At 41.2% G+C, this 19,994-nt stretch overlaps 1 protein-coding gene across 11 annotated transcripts in view; it reads left to right on the top strand.

Annotated features, from left to right (window-relative positions):
- Positions 1–19,994, top strand: part of TNS3 (tensin 3) — a 430,864-nt gene that overhangs the window by 168,006 nt on the left and 242,864 nt on the right. For 9 of the 11 annotated variants that reach the window (XR_012901850.2, XM_006136339.5, XM_006136336.5 and 6 more), the window contains 2 exons: positions 793–904; positions 19,190–19,227. Coding sequence is in view for 5 of the 11 variants with exons in the window: in XM_006136339.5 (XP_006136401.3) it covers positions 793–904; positions 19,190–19,227 (150 nt within the window). In the remaining 6 variants the exon portion in view is untranslated. Of the gene's footprint in view, positions 1–792; positions 905–13,661; positions 13,681–18,698; positions 18,841–19,189; positions 19,228–19,994 lie in introns of those variants that run through there. The other 2 variants (XM_075921699.2, XM_075921700.2) reach the window with 2 other exon arrangements.

Consider the following 19,994-nt stretch of genomic DNA (forward strand, 5'->3'; position numbering starts at 1 on the left):
AGGGTCCATAACAAAAGCCTGGTCTGCTGGGGGGCGGGCACACTAGCTGCGCCCCCCCCCTCCCCAGCAGACCAGGGACACGGGGAGCAGAGCCGCAGCGGCAGCGGGGTGCCGCGCCTCTGAGGCTTTGCTCTTCAAATCCCGGCTTCATTTGCAATTTCGAAGTGCCTAATTTACATCCCTCTGTCAAAAGAGGGATGCAATCTAGATGTACCGACTAACAAAAAATAGAGATAGTATCATGAGCTTTCGTGAGCACAACCCACTTCTTCATATGACAGTTACACTCATTTAACATAAAGGTGATTTTAAATAGATATTGTTACACTCTTGTTTTGGTTTAAACCAAGCATGCTTTAATTTAGCTACTGAAATAAAAATAAGAAGAATGTCCAAATGGCATTTTGCACCAATGAGTTAAATAGTTCATATAGCACTACTTACATTGGTTTTACGTTGATTTATGTAATCTAAGTTAAACTAGTGGAACTGCCTCAGGCAGAGAAAACATAAAGTTGGTAGACAGACACTTAATCTTACTTAAATTACCTTTTAGGATCCCCTTATAAAATTGAGTAATAAAGAATTTTACAGTCATGATTCAAAGTTTTATACCACACAATATCAGTAATGCAGCATTTGGGGAGATTATAAGGGAGTACTGTTAAATACTGAAACACTTTTATCACTGGTGGTTGTTCTGGCTCTTTGCACATTTCATTTGTTTTATTACATTTAAAGAGTAACATTCAAAAACTGACAAGACTTCTGACTTTATTCCCTCTCTTCTAGCCTGAAAATCCCACTTTGAGTTCTCACACTTTCAAAAACAAGACATTTAAAAAACCCAAAGACTGTAGTATCTGCAAACAAGCCATTGACAGCCAAGGCATTTCCTGCAGAGGTGAGTAACCTGTTATGTGATCCATCTGTTGTCTTGCTGTTTAAAATACTGAATTTTATATTAGTGCTGAAGAGCTAGGAATTAATAATTTTGGGGTTCCCACTCTGCTGAATGTCTATATACTCCAACTTGTTTGCCCTGTGTGTTCAGTATTAGGCTAATCTTTTATCTGGACTTGTATAGATATGTGCCTTTATTAGCCATGCTATTCACTCAGGTTCCAGAATAAGACTCTCTGTGCAAGCTGAGTTAGGAGCATGTGTGTGAGAGTGAGTTGATAGATTCCTTTGGAATTTAGCCTGCAAATGAGGAAGTGACCCAGAGCTCACAGAGGCATGAAGTCTTTCTCTGCATGAATTCTTTAATGAAATTCAAAAGAGCTGCCATTTTTTTACAGTTGCTTGCTTTATGGTCTTGTATTTCAGGTCTGTGATTCAGCCGAATCATTCATACAGACACTGAGGAGGCTCATTCCTCTGCTTCCACATGCAGAGGAGGGGGAAAGTAGCTGCCTTTGGCACCATTTCCCACTTCTCTCCTCTCCATCTTTAGAGGACCCTCCGTGGGGGCAGGGATTCTCACATGGGGAAGCGTAATAGGGAGGGGGATAAAAGAGACCAACCTTTTTTCCTTTCCATGCACAAGCAGTAAGTATACCCAAAATACGAATGCATGAGGCTGCATTCATTTCTTCACTGTGCACTGTCAACAGAGAATCACACTTGAGAGAGGGTAGTTCTTGGGTCATTTATCAGTAGGAATGCAAAGTAATCAATTTGTAGCAAGGCACATAAGTAAAAGCATGCCTCTGGCATAAAGATCTTGCGCAAAACAGGGGTTTTGCGCAAAATGGAAGCAGCTACACTGCTTCTTTTTGCACAAAAACACAGTTCCGGCCACCTTAATTCTACATGATCATTATTGTTATTCTTCTGATCAGTGTGTTGATAGACTTTTGTGCCTCAACGTCTGCTTCAACTGCATTGCCACGTCTCTCAATTTCTATGCAAGAGAGGCTATTTTGGCAGGCGCTGGAGGCAGGCTGGGTTCCAGAAGCTTGAGTTCTCTCTTCAATTTCAGTCCTGTCTGTGAGGAAGACCTTGTGATTGTTTGCCTTCCCCAATAGGAAGAACAGCCAATCAAGTACTGTATGCTGTAGGAGAAAGACAGAGCTCTAATCCCCTCCCTTCAATAGCCAAGAAAGTTTTGGGGTAGGGTAGGTGGGACAAAGAGCCCAGCAGTTCAGGATGTACCTGCCTCCTCCACCCCACTGCATTTGAGCAGTGGGTTAGTCTGATGTCTACATAACTTTCTCCCTGCAACACGAGGCCTGGGAGGAGAGTTGAAGAAGCCCGGAAACTGCAGGAAAGGGGCAATGGGGCTGGGGTAGAATTGATGTGGGGCAGGATTGACAGGGATCATTAGAATGTTGGGGGCTTGAGGAGAAGCTGGAAACTCCACATCATGAGGCAACCAATGAGACTTCTAGCAATAGGGGCCAAAATCACCTCATTCCATAAATCTGGGGGAGTTGGGAGCACTAATTGTCACATGCACTGGGTGTGGGCAGGGATAGTTCAAAAATCAAAAGACAGCCCAAAAACCAGAATGTAATTGTTTAAAAAAAAATCTTGTGTTTTGGGGGCCAGTTTCATGAATTAGGAATTTTGCAGGTTGGCAGTGTTGCATTAATTCTGCATAGAATCATAGAACACTAGAACTGGAAGGGACTTGAGAGGTCATTGAGTCCAGTCCCCTGCCCTCACAGCAGGACCAAACACTGTGTAGATCAGGGCTACTCAATATGTGGCCCATGGGCCGCATGCGGCCTACAGCCCATTTGTTTGCAGCCTGTGGAGCAGTTTGAGTTTACGTGGGGCTCAACAGCAGCCCACTGGTGTGGTCCTTTGAACATGGCCTCCACTGGGAACACGCGCCACAATGGCGAGGCATCTCCCAGGTGGGGTGAACATTGAATGACACAAGCGGATGGGCTGGCTGGAACAGACAGGTACAGGATATCGGCTTTTCTAGTCTCCAAGGAGCAGGTGCCAGGAGTGCTGGGGCATTGTGGGAAGTGCTGGCTGCTTAGCCCTGTGGGCAGAGCCTGGGAGGTTCTGACTGGCTTACATGGGCCATGTTTGGGTCCAGCACCGTGGCTTAAGGCTTAATCTTTGTATTCATGCCCATCAGTGTGAAGGAAGTTATTTGCATATAAATGTGCATGTACATACAACCACACTTAAGTTGCGGCCCTTGGCATGTGCTGTGAGTATCATTGTGGCCCGCAGGGCTTCCAAAGTTGAGTAGCCCTGGTCTAGATCATCCCTAATAGATGTCTATCCAACCTGCTCTTAAATATCTGTAGTGATGGAGATTCCACAACCTCCCTGGGCAATTTATTCCAGTGTTTAACCACCCTGACAGTTAAGAAGTTTTCCCTAATGTCCAACCTAAACCTCCCTTGCTGCAATTTAAGCCCATCTGCAGCCTGAATCAATTAACATCCTGCCTTCCAGACCCACATGTCCTGTAAATGGGCAGCTCCAGGGGACCATCTTCCTCTTCCTAGGCCAGATGTTGCAGTGTTAGAGAAAAGCCTGTGGAGAGGAGGCTCAGAGAAGGGATGACCTGTTATTCAGAGGCGGGGCGTGAGGAGAAGAGCAGCCTTGGTCTGCTGCTCCCTCATGAAAATGATTTGGCTGCTCCCTCTGCATAGCCTTACCCCTTTATCCAGAAACTCCTCCCAAGTCATGAAGGGAAGGGGAAAGAAAACCGTCTGCTTCTGCAGCAGCTGTGATTGGCAGATCTTGTCTCGGATGTGGAGAGGTCAATAAGCCAGTGGGAGTTTTCCCTGGACGTTTGAATTGTTGGTTGGAGCTCCTTGCCTCTCTGATAGACAGGCTTACGCAGGGACCAAGCTTCCCTTATTCATGACTCCTGAGCACTGGCAACATAGCATATTAGCCTCCAGGAGGGAATAAGTGCCACCCTTTCTTATCCTTTTAGGTAAAGACTGGCACCCTTGAAGTTACATTACTGTAGAGTCAGTGCTGTTATTATTTGAGACCCACATGGCTCCCACTATTTGCTGCACACATACAGAGGCCACTTCCTGAGCTACAGCCTCTCTCTGTGAAGAGTTAAAGTGGTCCCTGTAGAGCATTGACACTTTTGTGCAGGCTCTCAGAGGGTATGTCTACACTACAGTGTTATTTCAAAATAGCTTATTTCAAAATAACGCATCTACACACAAAATGCATTTTGAAATAGCATTTTGCTATTTTGAAATAGCACGTCCACACTGAGTGGGCTCTGAATCACATTTAAGGCCGGCCGGAACCAGTTCTGGCAGGGCACCAGCTCACTGGTGCTCACTGGAGGCTAACTGAGAACTGTGCTTAAAGGGACACCTTCCCCTCCGGACAGCCATTCTCAGGTGTCCCTGCTTGCTTGTCCACCTCGATGAGGGACAGCAAAGCATTTTGTCTCTGTGTGCTCTGGTTGCCCTCACTCAGGACAACACAGCACTCTGCAACATGAAGCCAGAGCTGCCCCTGGGCACTCTGGTACTTCTCTTGGATGCATTTCTGTGAGCTTGGCTGCACTGTCTTCAGGCTGCCATCTGGGAGGTCCATCGGGGGGCTGTCAGTATCCAGAAAACCCTGCGGGAGAGCTTCCACCCTGAGGAACACTAAGAGCCTCCTGGTCTGCCCCACTGGGGGCTTATGCCTCATTCTTCCCTCACATCCTTCCACTTACCCTTCCCTAACCCCCCTTCCTAATGTCAAATAAAATACATGTATTTTCATGAACACAAATTCTCTTTATTTAACAAAACTGGGGGGGGAGGGAATGAAACTGAGGCGAGACTGGGGAAAGGAGGTGGGAGAAGGGAGTAGAGAGGCTGGGAGAGGGGAGGGGGAAACCTGGGAGGAGGAAGCTGGAAGAGGGAAGCAAGGGGAAGAAGGGGGAGGGGAAGCTCAGGGATACGGGTCTCTCCAGACCAACTTGATTTTCATGCAAAGCTGCTCCTGGGTTTGCATGTGGCCTTTGGTGGCCAGGCTGGCAGCTATCCTGCCATAGACAGCCACGTTCCTCTGTCTAGTGTGGAGATCATGGACGTTGGGGGCATCCCCCCCAAACCTGAATAAGGTCCATGATCACGGCACTGTACCAGGAAGGCGCCCACCTTTTCTGGGCCCTGGCAGGCTCCTGGGAGCTGGCAGACTGCTCCTGGGGAGCAGTGGAGGGCTGGCTGCCAGTCGCTTGCTGGTTCATGTTTTGTGGCCACTGGGTCAGGGGCAGTGACTGCTGGCTCTGGGCTGGGCTGTTATTTCGAAATCACTTTGCTGTGTAGACATACCCAGATCGTTTAGCAAATCCTATCCAAAGTTAACAGATACAGTACCCTCCAATTTCATTGCATTTACCTTCGGCATTGTAATTTCTTGGTGCTTCTCTGTGAGAGGAGAATCCCCAAAGTGGGTCTGGGAGTCCAGGGGATGATTTGGAGAGGGCAGACTTTAAAAGAGTCAATTTGTTTCTCAATTCATAACAAAGACTTTATAAAATAGATGATACTGAGAATTATAGGCGCCCTCCCTCCATTTTTACATAGTTAACTCAGAGATCGTGAAACTCCATTAATGGTGAAGTAAACAGAAAAGTTGAGCCAAATCCAGACTTCTCTGGATTTCCTCTGAACTCGCTAAATAAAGGTGAATGAGGCTTCTTGTGAAGCCGGGGTGTAGAGAGGAAAGAAATGGCTTCACTTAAAAGATGGTTGCTTTGTGGTTTGATGTGAAAATCTTACCGTTTCTCTTGAGAAAGTAATAGTTCTTTGTACAGACTGTAAAGTCTTTCCAGCTTGTACTATCTTATCAGCTGCAAGAAAGCTAGTTGTCAGAAAAAGGAGGGCAGGGGGAAAGCACAACATTGACTTGCCTATGGTTCGTTGTGTTTATCTACCAGTGTTCTTTATAAGGAAACAGCTATAATTGGGTTTTATAATGATCAGATAACTTTTTTCTTGGGTGCGAGGCACACTGCTAGCCAGATTGCATTTTTGGCCCTTTCTTAAAGGCACTGTGTCCTTCTTTCAGATCCTGCTCTGAAAGGAGTGTCTGACAATTCTCTCTGAAAAGTGAATGATTGATCCACAAAAGGACTCAAGAGTGATGATGTCACCTTGTCCTAGTAAACTTTAGCCCTCCTCAGATGAGCATGTTCATTCCAGCTTTTAATGGGCTCTATAGAAAAAGGACAACAAAAGAAAGGAGGATCTGTAGCCATGGGGAGTTAGACAGCTAAGTTACTGTGTATTCATGCCTGGTAAACAGAATCATGGCTAAAATATTTATTTGATACCATATTTCAGCGTGAAGGAGGAGCTTTGATTTTTACAGTAGTGGCATATTTCTTCAGAGTGCTCTTTTTCTCTCCTTGTCATAACAGAGCGGTGTCAAAGCTTGCAAATTATTGGTTCTACAATGTGCAATTCAGTCTTGTGAGTTCAGGTTTGAAACTTAAACCTTTCCCCCCAAGAGTCTTCAGTTTGATTCATTTCAAATCCAAACTGGGAGTCGTTTAGCCATTTATGCTTTCTTAGTTACTGAAAGAATTGCCTAATTATGATCCCTCTGTCAAGCTGTCTGGAGTGGCTCATGACTGTGATGTCTACCTAAGGGCAGACTAGGGTTATCAGATGTCCCAATTTTATAAGGACTGTCCTGATGTTCAGGGCTTTGTCTTATCTAGTTGCCTATTACCCTCCACATCCTGTCCTGATTTATTTACCCTTGCTATCTGGTCACCTTTGGGCAGACTGTCAAAACCAGGGCAGAGACCTCAAACTGGGTCTTACCAGATGATGCTTACTGGATAACATTTAACCAGTTCCCTGGGGAGCAGCATCCACCTGGGGAACCAGCAGCCAGCCCCAGCCCCAGTGCAGGGGACTTGTGTGAGGACTGATAGTCAGAAGCTGGTAGAGCCAGTTGATTAGCTGGATAAATGTTAGCTTAACCTAATGTGTAATCGGTTAAATGATTTTCCCTAGTTTTTACTGATTTTTCACATGAAAGTTAGACCACTCTAATCCATGAAAATACTGATTATGTTAAGAAAATCCAATATGCTACATTACATAGATATGCCTATGTTAATCTAAGTGTAAATGCGAAGACCTGTCTGTTAAAGTAAGGCAATGTAGTGGAAGAAACGCTCATGTTCATGCACGTGCATATGTACAAGTCGTGAAATAAACCATAGCATTAAACTGTTTTTACTTTTAATAGTCTTACATTTCTCCATTTCTTTTTCTCTTATGTCCTCCTGTCCCAAGTGTTAAAATAATATTCTATCTATAATATCATGGAGAGGTGGGGATTTTTTTGCACTGGTTTTCATCCATTTTAAAATTTTTGTTATAAACACTAATACATTTCTAAGAAATTTTAAGCAAAATAATAAAAACAAATGTCCTTGATAATAGCGTATTAATTCTCATATAAAGCGTGAGTGTGTGAAGAAGTGAGTAACCAAGAAGTCAAATCTCTTTTATTATTTGGAAAAAAAAAACCCTACTTTTCTGAAACATTCATTTATGTTTACATTGTATAGACTAGATGCAAGAATTATCATTTTCTATATGTCTGTACAGCCCAAAAAAGCCCAGGCTTGACTGATGCCTCCAGGTGATGTTATTAATTGATTATTCTGATGATGATTTATTATTATGCCAAACCAAATACCTGAGGCATGACTGTTCTTACTGTAGGACCATTTTAAAAAATTGGAGTGTGTGCAATTTCCAGACCAAAGCAATTAATATCAGTTAAGAGAAGCATTTAAACTGTGGTTCAAACCAAGCTGAATCTCCCTTTGTTAATCTAAATGAGTCATGAATACAGGCTCCGTACAAATAGACAAAAGGTGAACCCTCCGTCATGTGTTGGGCCAAATTCTGCTATGATGTACAGTCTGCTATGTATGCTGCACCTGACTTACAATGTGTTTTTAGGGCAGTACAAGCCGGGGATACAGTCATGCATGATAGGCCCCCTAATCACTTATCTGCTAAACATTATATTTTGACTTTCCTCATACCTTCAGACAAAAGCAACCAGGCCTCTAAATCACAATGAACTCAGAGCCATTGACCAACCAGACCACAAGATGGGATTTTTGTTAAGACAGTTGCTTTGAGTTCTAGAAGTCAGATAATCTCTCTATGAAATTGGTCTTTATGCCCAGAGTCCACACAAGTCCTGTGATCCACTCTAGCTCCATTTGTAGTCCATGGGGCTCTATATACAATAATGAATTTTATCCTTTGATAGGTGCAAGCTAGCATATGTGTTTATAGTGGCAGACCTAGTGAATTGTCAGTAGTGCTTCTTAAGAATACTATCTAATACAGTCAAACAGCAAGGGGTTTTACATTCTTTTATCTTTCACCAAGAACTGAGTGCAATCATAACATATTAGCTTGGCATATAATCTCAGAAGCATGCTTGTGTCTGGTTTAGAATTAGGCAGACAAGCACAGCTTGTCAGCTCAAAATGGCAAAGGAATTTGGGCCTTGCCAGGGTGCACATGATGGGTTTTGAAAAGACAGCTTTACGAGGACATATTAGCAGCAAGGATTACTGGAAATCGAGCACTTTTGCATTATGTATATATTACCTTCAGAATAAGAAAGCAACATTGACCAAAGACTTTTACTAAACAGATTGTCAGAGCAACTAAGGCCTGATGTTGCTATAAAGAGAGTTTGTTCAGTTTCAGATAAGTCTTTCTCCTTCATGTTTACCAGTTACACATAAGACCCTCTTTGAGAAGACAAAACCTTGTAAAGCCAAGCAAAGGTTACAAACAATGAGATATTCCAAGGGACTACATCTGGACCACATTTCAAGGAACCTTCTTATTTAATGTCATTTACAGTGTTAAGAGACTTAGCTAGCACCCAGTCTTTCATCTCTTTAAACCTGGGATCAGATTCTGTGTGGGTCTTGAGTGAAACTGAGTTTGTGGTCTCAAACTAGTCTCTGAAGCTTCCCTCAGCCCCCATGGAGGTGTGGGGCAGAACCCCACAGCATCACTTCCAGGAGGCTTAGTCACTTGATACCTCTTATTTGAGCCTTAGGAGGTTCATTTTGTCATACTTTGTTTCTGTTGGGTTATTGTTTTCTCCCATAAATTTCCATTTTCTATTTTAGTTTTAAAAGCGGTTTGTAAAAGCAAATGTGGCTTTTAACCAAATACATCTGAAGCCTGTACTCCACCAACACTTTATCTTTTCACAGGAAGCAAGGAGATCTAGATGAGAACTAATGGGTAGCAGGTTTAAAACTAATAAGCAAAAGTACTTCTTCATACAGCACGTAGTCAACCTGTGGAACTCCTTGCCAGAGGAGGCTGTGAAGGCTAGAATTGTAAGGGTATGTCTACACTAGCCCCCTAGTTCGAACTAGGGTAGCTAATGTAGGCATTCGAACTTGCAAATGAAGCCCGCGATTTAAATATCCCAGGCTTCATTTACGTGTTCCTGGGTGGGCGCCATTTTTAAATCCCCTTAGTTCGAACTGACTGCCCGTGGCTACACGCAGCAGTCAGAAGTTAATCCAAACTAAGTCCTTAGTTTAGATTAGCTGTTACACCTCATTGCAGGAGGAATAATAGTTAATCCGAACTAAGGATTTAGTTCAGATTAACTTCTGACTGCCACGTGTAGCCACGGGCAGTCAGTTCGAACGAAGGGGATTTAAAAATGGCGCCCGCCCGGGAACACGCAAATGAAGCCCGGGATGTTTAAATCGCGGGCTTCATTTGCAAGTTCAAATGCCTACATTAGCCACCCTAGTTCGAACTAGGGGGCTAGTGTAGACATACCCTAACAGAGTTTAAAGAGAAGCTAGATAAATTCATGGAGGTTAGGTCCACAAAAGGCTATTAGCCAGGGGGGTAGGAATGGTGTCCCTGGCCTTTGTTTGTCAGAGGCTGGAGACGGATGGCACAAGACAAATAGCTTGATCATTGTCTTTGGTCCACCCCCTACGGGGCACCTGGTGTTGGCCGCGGTCGGCAGACAGGCTACTGGGCTAGATGGACCTTCGGTCTGACCCAGTACAGCCATTCTTATGTTCTTATGTAAATCTCTGCCCCTACAAATAATAATGTCATAATAAGTTTCTTGGATTTGAGTCTCTGAGGGTACGTCTACACTGCATCCCTAGTTCGAACTAGGGATGCAAATGGAGACAACCGAAGTAGTTAATGAAGCGGGGATTTAAATATCCCGCGCTCCATTAACATGATCTCGCCGGCGCGCTAGTTCGAATCACAGCTGATTCGAACCAGGAAGTGCGCGCCGGGACGCGTTAGTTCGGACTAAAGCCCTTGGTCCGAACTAATGTTACTCCTCATTTTTTGAGGAGTAACATTAGTTTGGACTAAGGGCTTTAGTCCGAACTAACGCGTCCCGGCGCGCACTTCCTGGTTCGAATCAGCTGTGAATCGAACTAGCGCGCCGGCGAGATCATGTTAATGGAGCGCGGGATATTTAAATCCCCGCTTCATTAACTACTTCGGTTGTCTCCATTTGCATCCCTAGTTCGAACTAGGGATGCAGTGTAGACGTACCCTAAATGTTGTAGATGTGGGGACACAATTATTATGCTTACTTCAAGTTGCAAATAAAATGATAATGCTAGTGGAAAAATCCACTCACAAAAAACACAAGTACTCTGTTATGGATGGAGTACAGAGAGGATGGGAGGATAAAATCTACACCCAACTGAAGTCCAGGTTGTCAGATAGCTGCATAGATTTCCTACAGCTGCTGTTCCAGAATGTGGGTTGAAATAGTGTCTGAAGTCCCTTCACATCTTTTTTGGGGATCCCTGAATCATGTAAATGGCTCCCTTTCCCCAGCTGCTCCAAGTGTGGCCTTCAGCACATGCCAGCCAAAGTCTGAATGAGATATAAAGACACTGCTGTCTGAGGGCTCTGTTAGAGTACCTCTTTATGCTTTATACCAGTCTTAAGTGAGGTGCAGGGACTTATGCTAGCCCTGTGCATCTAGTTCAATAATGTCTGAGCTGTCAAATATAGTCTTTTTTTTTAAATTGGAGTTTAAAAATAGAAAGCAGTCTTGCACAACATGAAAACAAACAAAAACAACAAAAAAAAGATCTAGGGAGGCAATGCTGGTGCACAGGAAATGAACAAGCAGATGTTGCTATTATAATGTGACTGTTAGCATTGCAACATCATCAGCGTATGACTGATAATTTATTAAAAATAGAATCCTCATTTTCTGCTATCAAGATCAAACTTCTGCTCTGTCTCATGAGAGGCGACTTTCTCTCATTTTAGACTCAAACATGCCTCTCTGTCCCAAACTCATTTATCACCTGACTCTTATTATGGTAAATTATGATTGCAAGGTTCCTGCACAGTTATTTTTCATGTTTGTCATTCTTATCTTTATCTCATGTCACTGTTGCTGGTTGTGGAACTGGTTGAAAAAAAATCAGCAAAATAAAAAACCATGTTTTCTGATCATCCTGTCAGAATAAAAAGGCATCAATGGCAAAAATCAGTGGAATTAGAATAAGGCTCATGTCTCTCACAAAGGCTCTTTAAATCCTTTCTGTGCAGGAATATTGCCAAAAGATGAGTTCATCTTAACAGTGAGGAGAAAGGTTGTCATGCATTCAAGTGTTAAAATGGTCAACTGGATTTTCAAAGTCCCATGTCTACATTTGAAAGATAAAATAGACACCTTTGTAGGGAAAAACAGGGGTACTCTTTTTTAACTTAGCTGAAATGCTTTTGACTAAGAGAGGAACAAACTGGAGAATGGACTCCTACCCTTATAGAACTTGACATATATTGTTCAATCTCAAACATACTATTTATTTCTTGGGCTTTCTTTTGAGCTTGTCTTCCTGAAAGTCAATGGGTAGTGAAAAAAGTCAAAATTGTTTCATGTACTTTTACTCCAGCTGTAGCTGAAAAGACTCTTCCAGTTATTTTGATTTTCAATAACTGGGCTAACTTCTGTTTTATCTGAAAGACCGACCTTTGTTCTAGTTTCTAATTGCACTTTTTATTTGTATGTACATACAAATATATTTTCATTTACAATCCATTTAAAAATTAGCAATGCATTTTAAACTAGCAATAAGTCTCCCATAATATTGAGTGGTAATACTAGAAGGTGCCGTAAATCATTCTAAATATAGCCCTGCCTTATAAGAATATAGGAATGGCTGTACTGGGTCAAACCAATGGTCCATATAGCTCAGTAGCCTGTCTGCTGGTAGTGGCCATTGCCAGAAGAGGGAATATACAGAACGGGGCAGTTTTATGTGATCCATCCCCTGCTTGCCAGTCATCTTCTTTCTTCCTCTGTCTGTCTGCACACACTGTTCTGAGATGGAAAGCACTTATATACTCTTCTCCTCCTGAAAGCTTCCCCTGATTGCTTGGGAGAGAGGGAAGCCCTGCTCCACTCTACACTAAAGTGCTCCCAATCCCAAACTCTTAAAATGACGGTATCCTGAGATCTCCCAAGCCACTGCCAACTCCCCTGAACCGTCTTCTATCTTCAAGTTCCATCCATTTTCTAACACCACTGTCCTGTACTTGCATCAACATTCTTGGAATGGGCCCTGATTAAATCCCCCCCCTCCTCCGCCATGCTTAATTGGCCAGCACACCCTGTTATAGGAACCGTCATACCCCCATCTCTCTGGACTCCACAGATCTCTACTCTGCACATGTAGGATCCACCCAGTGGATGAGCTGGTCAAAAGAGTTCTCAGCCATTTTGACTTTACAAGTGACAAAAAGGCATCTTATCATGCCTACTGTACTAGGCCACCATGATATCAAAGATAATTCAGAAGTACAGATGTGGGATCACTTGGCCCACTTCCCACTATACTTCAAAAGCTTGCCCACAACAAGATAACTAACACACAGTAATCCCCAAAACACATAGCCCCCTCAGAACAGCATACCTCCTTCATGTGCCAACCACAACTCTCTTACTACATACACAACATCAAAACCAGAATACACAGTAACACTAAACACACACAAACCCCTTGCAGCAACAGACACCTCTCATTTGCTACACACACAGATCAAAAAAATCTACCAGCATAACACACACACACACACACACAAACTTGCTTGCTTGCTTTCACTTATACAACCATACACTTTTTGTCATAACTTTTTTGAACTTTTATCATAAAGGTTTATAGTGACTAAGTCTTCACTGTAGCAAAGCTCCTATTAATTTCCAAGAAATACTTGAATCGGGCCTAAAGAAATGTGAATTGTTTAGATTCTCAGAGCTATTGTTTAGGAGATTTTTTGAAGTGTAGTAACTTGACTAAATGTGGCATGCCCTACACTTCAGTGTCAGCCATCTACAGACAATTGTTTTTGGAACTGATGCCAGAATTCTGAAACACAGATTTGGAAAGGCCTGTATATGACACAGAGCTGATGTGTGGAATGCAGACCTTCAGCTGTTGAGCTGAGGAACCAAAGCAGTCTTGCTGAGTGTGACATTGATTAAATCTGCTGGACTGCTTCAAACAGATTCATTTCTGCTGACAGTTATCAACTGCGATAATACAAGGAAACAGACGGACCATAGTCTAGAGACAAGTTGGCTGCTTTATCACCTGTAATTGGTTCTGAAGAATGTCAGGGTTTGGTAAAAACTGCTCATTGAGTTCTTTTCACTGTAAGTCATGTCATTTTTTTACTGTAAATCATGGTCATTTTTGTTTTCTTAACAGCGGATATGTCGTGAGTATGTTGTATTTGTCAAACATTTTTTCCATCTTCGTATTTGCTGTACTGAAAAACAAAGGGCCCCTTTACTGTGAGCCATTATTGGCTTTTTGTTGTCTAAAAGAGATACCCTCTGGGATTAAATGGTTACTATAAAGTTAATGGAAAGTCAAGAGATGATTAATGCAATGGCTAGTGTCTGAGGTATTCATTCTCTTGAAAAGTACTACGCATGTCAGCTCAAACTACATTGTGTATCTTGCTGTACAGGTACTCAGAGGGCACAAGGATCAAGGAAGGGGGAATTCTAGAGGGTGCCGCAAAGAGAGGATGAAATTAAGAAAAGGGTCATTTAGAATGAATGTTAGGAAAGTGAAAGCTTCTTTTGGCTTGGGTTAATCTCCCAAGGGCAGTGATAGAACTTGGTGTTTATAGCCAGACTGGACAGAATATTGGAATCATATCAGAAGGAACAATCTAGCATTGTCTGGGAGATGGGCCGGATAGTGTTACACACAAGGCAGACGTCATGCATGTGACTCTGCCAGAGCCTCAGCCTCAGTAGTGGAGGAAGCAAAGGCAACTTGTCTTCCTCACTGTGTCTGGCTTCTCCTATAGGAGCTAGGTCGCAGAGTAACTGACTAGAGGCAGCCACCTATGGCAAGGCTCTGGGAGAAAGCTTTTTCCAGATCACCTGCAGAGAGAGTAGCAGCAGCAAAAGAGGCAACTTTGCAGTTAAGAAACACTCCTCCCTATTTGAGCCTGCATTTATCCAGATCAGCTGTAGTTTTCCTTCTCTTTGTAACTTTGTACTAACTTTGTATTAACTCACGTCTACCTGTTCTACCTCCTAGCCCTGAGATTTTCCCTTACTCTCCTCCCTGCCATTCTCCGTTCCCCATGTTTATGCTTTCTCTTCCATTCCTGTTCCCTCCTTTTATTTTTGAGTCTTTGGGTTTATTTTTATGGTCTTCTTAAAACAGCAATTGAAATGTTGGTTTGAGGTACTTTCTGAGGGTTGATAACTGGTAGTGGGTTTAAGATTCAAGGAACAGTTTCTCCCAGCCAATTGCTAATTCCCTGTGCTACTGCTAAAGTGATTTCATTTTAGCGGGATACTCCGCCAGCGAATGAAATACTAATCTGTACAAAAGGTATTATCAGCAGCATCTGAGAAATGCATAAACTGGTTGTGTGGCCAAGTGGTTAGCACAAGGGCAGGTCCTATTCTAATCTCTTTCATTTATTCATCTTGTACAAGTCAGTTTACCCATTGCTAAATGGCATATTATGATTACCATATGACTTCACAGGGATGTAACTGTTTGGGGGTGCTTGAATGAATGTTGCTATAGAAGTGGAGATGGTAGTTATTATTCTTAGAGATGCCCCCAAACCATGAAATCCAGATCTGAATTATGAGTATTCTGTGTATGGGGAGATTAAATGTTTTTAGTTTTCCATGGAGATAAATTCCAATTATAGCTCTCATTTGGTAATCTGGACTCTCAAAAGCTATAGGGTGTTTATAGCTGCACTTTTGAGACATATATGTGCTACTATTACTGGATGTTTCTGATATGCCATTTAGCACTGATGTGTGCAACAGACATTTTGACTTTCATCCCAGAATGAAGTAGAAAGCCTCCTTTCTACCTCAGAACACAAAGGAATGCTTGTTTTGCTCACAGCATTGGACAGAGACAGTGATCTCATTCCCAGTATATTTACTTTTATCTAGCTTTATTAGTAGTAGTAGAAGTAGTAGTATACAGTGAGTAAGAGAAAGTAATGAATTACCTTGGGTCCACCTATCACTAGTGGGCTACGTCTACACTGGCATGATTTTCCAAACATGCTTTTAACGGAAAAGTTTTCCGTTAAAAGCATTTTCGGAAAAGCACATCTAGATTGGCAGGATGCTTTTCCATAAAAGCACTTTTTGCGGAAAAGCGTCCATGGCCAATCTAGATGCGGTTTTCCGCAAAAAAGCCCCGATCGCCATTTTTGCGATCAGGGCTTTTTTGCGGAAAACAGTACTGTGCTGTCTACACTGGCCCTTTTGCGCAAAAGTCTTTCGGAAAAAGACTTTTGCCCGAACGGGAGCAGCATAGTATTTCCGGAAAAACACTGATGATCTTACATGAGATTGTCAGTGCTTTTCCGGAAATTCAAGCAGCCAGTGTAGACAGCTGGCAATTTTTTCCACAAAAGCAGATGTTTTTGCGGAAAAACTTGCCAGTCTAGACACAGCCTTGGAGTTCAGGTGTGAATGGGGACACTTGTGGACAGTAAGGAAAACAAAGCTGTCAGAGAAGCTAGACTAAAACAGTTTGTACACCTACAGTCCCAGTATTTTATCAAATACCTGAAAAAGAAAGTGATGCATGTGAACTAAATTTGATTTTTAACATACACACATTATTTTGGATTGTTTAGTCCATGTTCTTAGTGAATCATGTACTAGTAGAGATAACAATGATTTATCATGAAGACTTGACCTATGTTCTGTGCAGAGCTGGAATGTTACTGGAGTAATTCAATTTGATGCTATGTTTGTCATAAGCATTTCTGATAGTGATGATGCAAGACTTAGCTCTTTACTCAAACTAAACTCCCATTTTACTGAAGTGGTGTTTATCCTCAAGCATGGCAGAATTCTGGGTTTTTTTATTTTATTATTAATGATGAGAGAGAATATCAGTGTTTATATTTAAGCATTTTTCTTGATGTTTAATTTTTCATAGTTGCAGGAATTTGCTAAGATCAGATGGTGGGAGATGAACAATTATTTAATGGCGGTAGACACAGATTCAAAAAATTAAAGCTTTATAAGTGTTAAAACACACATTGTTAACATTGTAGGTCAAAACTTTAGCTTACATCAAACTAAGAAGTTCTCAATCAGCATTTTTTCTTACTTAGCCTATCTATAAATTTTGATTATCATTGATGGAAATGTATGTTGATGGTTTGTGCAAAATACATATATGGCGAAATTGACATTTATCAATAAAAATTGAATCTTTCCAAGCTTATTTATCTAGCCTAAAATGCAGGTTTGTGTCCATATATATGGCTGTGGCATGCTATATAATCTTTGTGATTCAGTTGCACATGAATTGGCTGTGAAACAATTGCAGTCATCCTAGAATGAAATATAATTTCATGCTTTACTTTTTAAAATACTCTCCACACATTCCTGCTTATTCAGAAGCAAAGCAGACAAATAGGCCTTTCTTTGTAACAGCAGGGTTTCCCAGTAGCTTTGCTTCTCTATTGTTTACTGTTTGTAATTGTCTTTTAATGATTGCAGACTTGCAGAGCCAGGGTATTGTTTGAATTAATTGTGCCATATTTTATACTTGTCTCACTGGAGGTCTTCAAATGGATTTTTTTTTTTAAAAAAGACTGGATAATACTGAGGTGAAAGATTATGACTTCTAATTTCTTATAATATCAATGGAAGTCAAAAGACTAAAAAATTTTAATTTTTGCAAATATTTATTCCTTATACATGAGATTCAAGCTAATCAGTTTATTTTCCCACACTGTTAGCAGGCAAGAAAATTAAGCTTCCCCTTGTCAAAATTCTTCCTCCAGTTGCTTTAGGAATAAATCTTTTTAAATTACTCATATCATTATAAAAACAATGAATAGTCCCGTGGCACATATATAATATAATATATAGAGAATATATAAATTTCACAGGATTACTTGTTTTTAAAGTTACAGACTAACATGGCTGCCCTTCAGGGACTTCATATCATTATATTTGCTCCCATTCAAGTGTTGCTGATAGTCAGGATTGCATTTTTATATGACCTCTACTAAGAGAATAAGAGATCTCGCTTCTTGAGAATTAAGGCTTAAGAATCAAGGGCACTCAGTACCTGACAAGATCAGATAAGATAACAGATAATTAAACCTCATCCTACCAAATTTAACTAATCACCTGCAAAGGTCAGATAGGATTGCTGAGAGTACAGCACTGCTTAATTGAATAGGTTAATTATAGGGGATTTTTGCATTCTTCTGAACAATCAACGAACTGGTCAAGATAGAAGCATGATATCAGAGTGGGGGGAAGGCGGGAAGAGAGATTGATTTATGGCCTTGATGACCATTCAGTGGGACATCCCAAGACAGAATTAGAAGGTGACTGACCACATAGGGATTCCCAGTCAAAATTTGGCGCTGTGTTACAAAATGAAGGGAAGTAGAACTGATGGAAAATACATAAGCAAATGAAAACTGGAGAACACCTTACAAATGCACATTTGTGATCAGAAACATTTGGTGCTCAAGTAAAGAAGTTTGTTTTCATCCTACTGTGAAGGATGCAGGATAAACTAAGTAATTGGGTGCAGATTGCAGAAAACTGTATCCTAGATCTATTATTCATGGGTAGACGTGCAGAGAAAGCAACATTGGTTTTAACCTTAGAGTTAAGAATGCAACACTGACTTACTTGGTTTTGACAGTTACTGCAAATGGACCCGTGAACTGTTTCAACAGCATATTTGTTTTACAAAGAGATACTTTTTCAGGGACTCTCAGTAAACAAAAGTCTGGACAAATTTCAGGACAAACAAAAGGCTGGACATAAAATGAAAATAAACCAAAACTAAACAGTAAATGAAAAGGCACACATAATGCAAAATCTCATTAGTCAGGCTATATCAATGAATATTTCTGTTTAAAATACTATTGTCTTAATAGTTATTTCACTGTGCTCTTCCAATTTTCCTTTAAGAAAAACAGTATTTTTATGTATCCAAACTCACTGTTTTATCACCTGACTCATCCTGACCTCAACTAGTTTAGTAGTTTAAAGAGTTTTAAACGTATTACTTGGACGCACTCTTTTTAGTATTGTGCAAAGGACTTTCAGTTTTGGATTGTGAAACATATGATCTTACCCTGACTCTCAAGTGACCATGACTGGAAAGTTCTGACTCATTTTGTTCTCTGGACTTGCTGAAGTGACAGGGACTCACAGATCTTTTAGTGCTTCAGACAGTTTGTTAGAAACAAAATTAGCATCATTATCCTTGCTTTTTATAGCTACTATTTCCATAACGCCACTGGTGAGTGGAGAGCTGTAAAGGCAAGTATCAAGATGATTGGACCCTAACATTAAAGCAAAAACATATTATTAAACTAAAAGGACAGATCACATGAAGAGTATTAGAGGATTGCTACAGTTAATGAATCTTTCAAGATAGGATAAATAGTTGCACGTAAACAGGCTAAAACCTGGTTGCACTGTTGATACCTGGTTAGGGGTTTATTTGTTATTTGTTTGTTGGTATTTTTATTAGAAAGAAAAGAAGTACACCACAGTAGAAGAACTGGGGTTACCAGGCTATGTGGTAGAAGGCAGTTTTAAAGATATGTGGCACGATGGGGGAATTACTGAGTATTTTGCTTATGTATTTTCTTTGCTTTTATTTTAGTTTGCAAGTATGCCTGCCACAAGAAATGTGAAGCAAAGGTAAGCACCTATTAGATATTTATTTCTATTCTTGATAACAGTGTCCATTTATTTGAAGTTTGGAAGACATTAAGAATATAAATATTCAGCTAATAAAAGGTTTGCTTGACCAGATGCTCAACTGCTAAGAAATAGTTATGACTTTCACTTCTGAATACCCCGTCTTGCTGCTTCGTCTTTGATTTATTGCTTAATGGCTTGAACCCACACCACTAAAATATTTTTTTTTTTTGCCTTTGGCTTCAGTGGGAACTGGATAGTGGTCCCACTTAATACATTTCTGTTTAATTTTAGATGTATTTACCTAGTATCCTACGGTTGCTTTAGTTTTATCAGAAACATAACTCATTAATAGTTCTCCCATTGAAACCAGTGAGTGTTTTGCCATCATCTTGTCTATTGTAATGAAAGATTGAGCATCAGTGGTTTGAATACCTTACTTCTACCACAAGGGGGCACAGTCAAGTAGAAAACTACTTTGATAGATTATGAATGATAGTTTCACAGCTAAGGAGTAGACATGCCTACTAAACCAGGGATATGCGCTGTTCGGTATCAAAATGCAGAAGTGATGGACACTTTAGAAATGTTAAAGATAGAAATACAGATTAAGAGAAAAATAGACATTCCCTAGGCAGCACAAAGATTTGAGTTTAGGAGCAGGGACCTAATCATTGACATGTTAGGGCAATCTGAGTTTGGAGTGTAAAAAGAAAAAAATGTACATCAAGGTGCCACCTGCTTTCATGATGCTAAGATGTTTCTGT

Source organism: Pelodiscus sinensis, chromosome 2, assembly GCF_052426305.1.
Source record: "Pelodiscus sinensis isolate ZL-2025 chromosome 2, ASM5242630v1, whole genome shotgun sequence".
Classification (NCBI taxonomy): Eukaryota; Metazoa; Chordata; order Testudines; family Trionychidae; genus Pelodiscus; species Pelodiscus sinensis.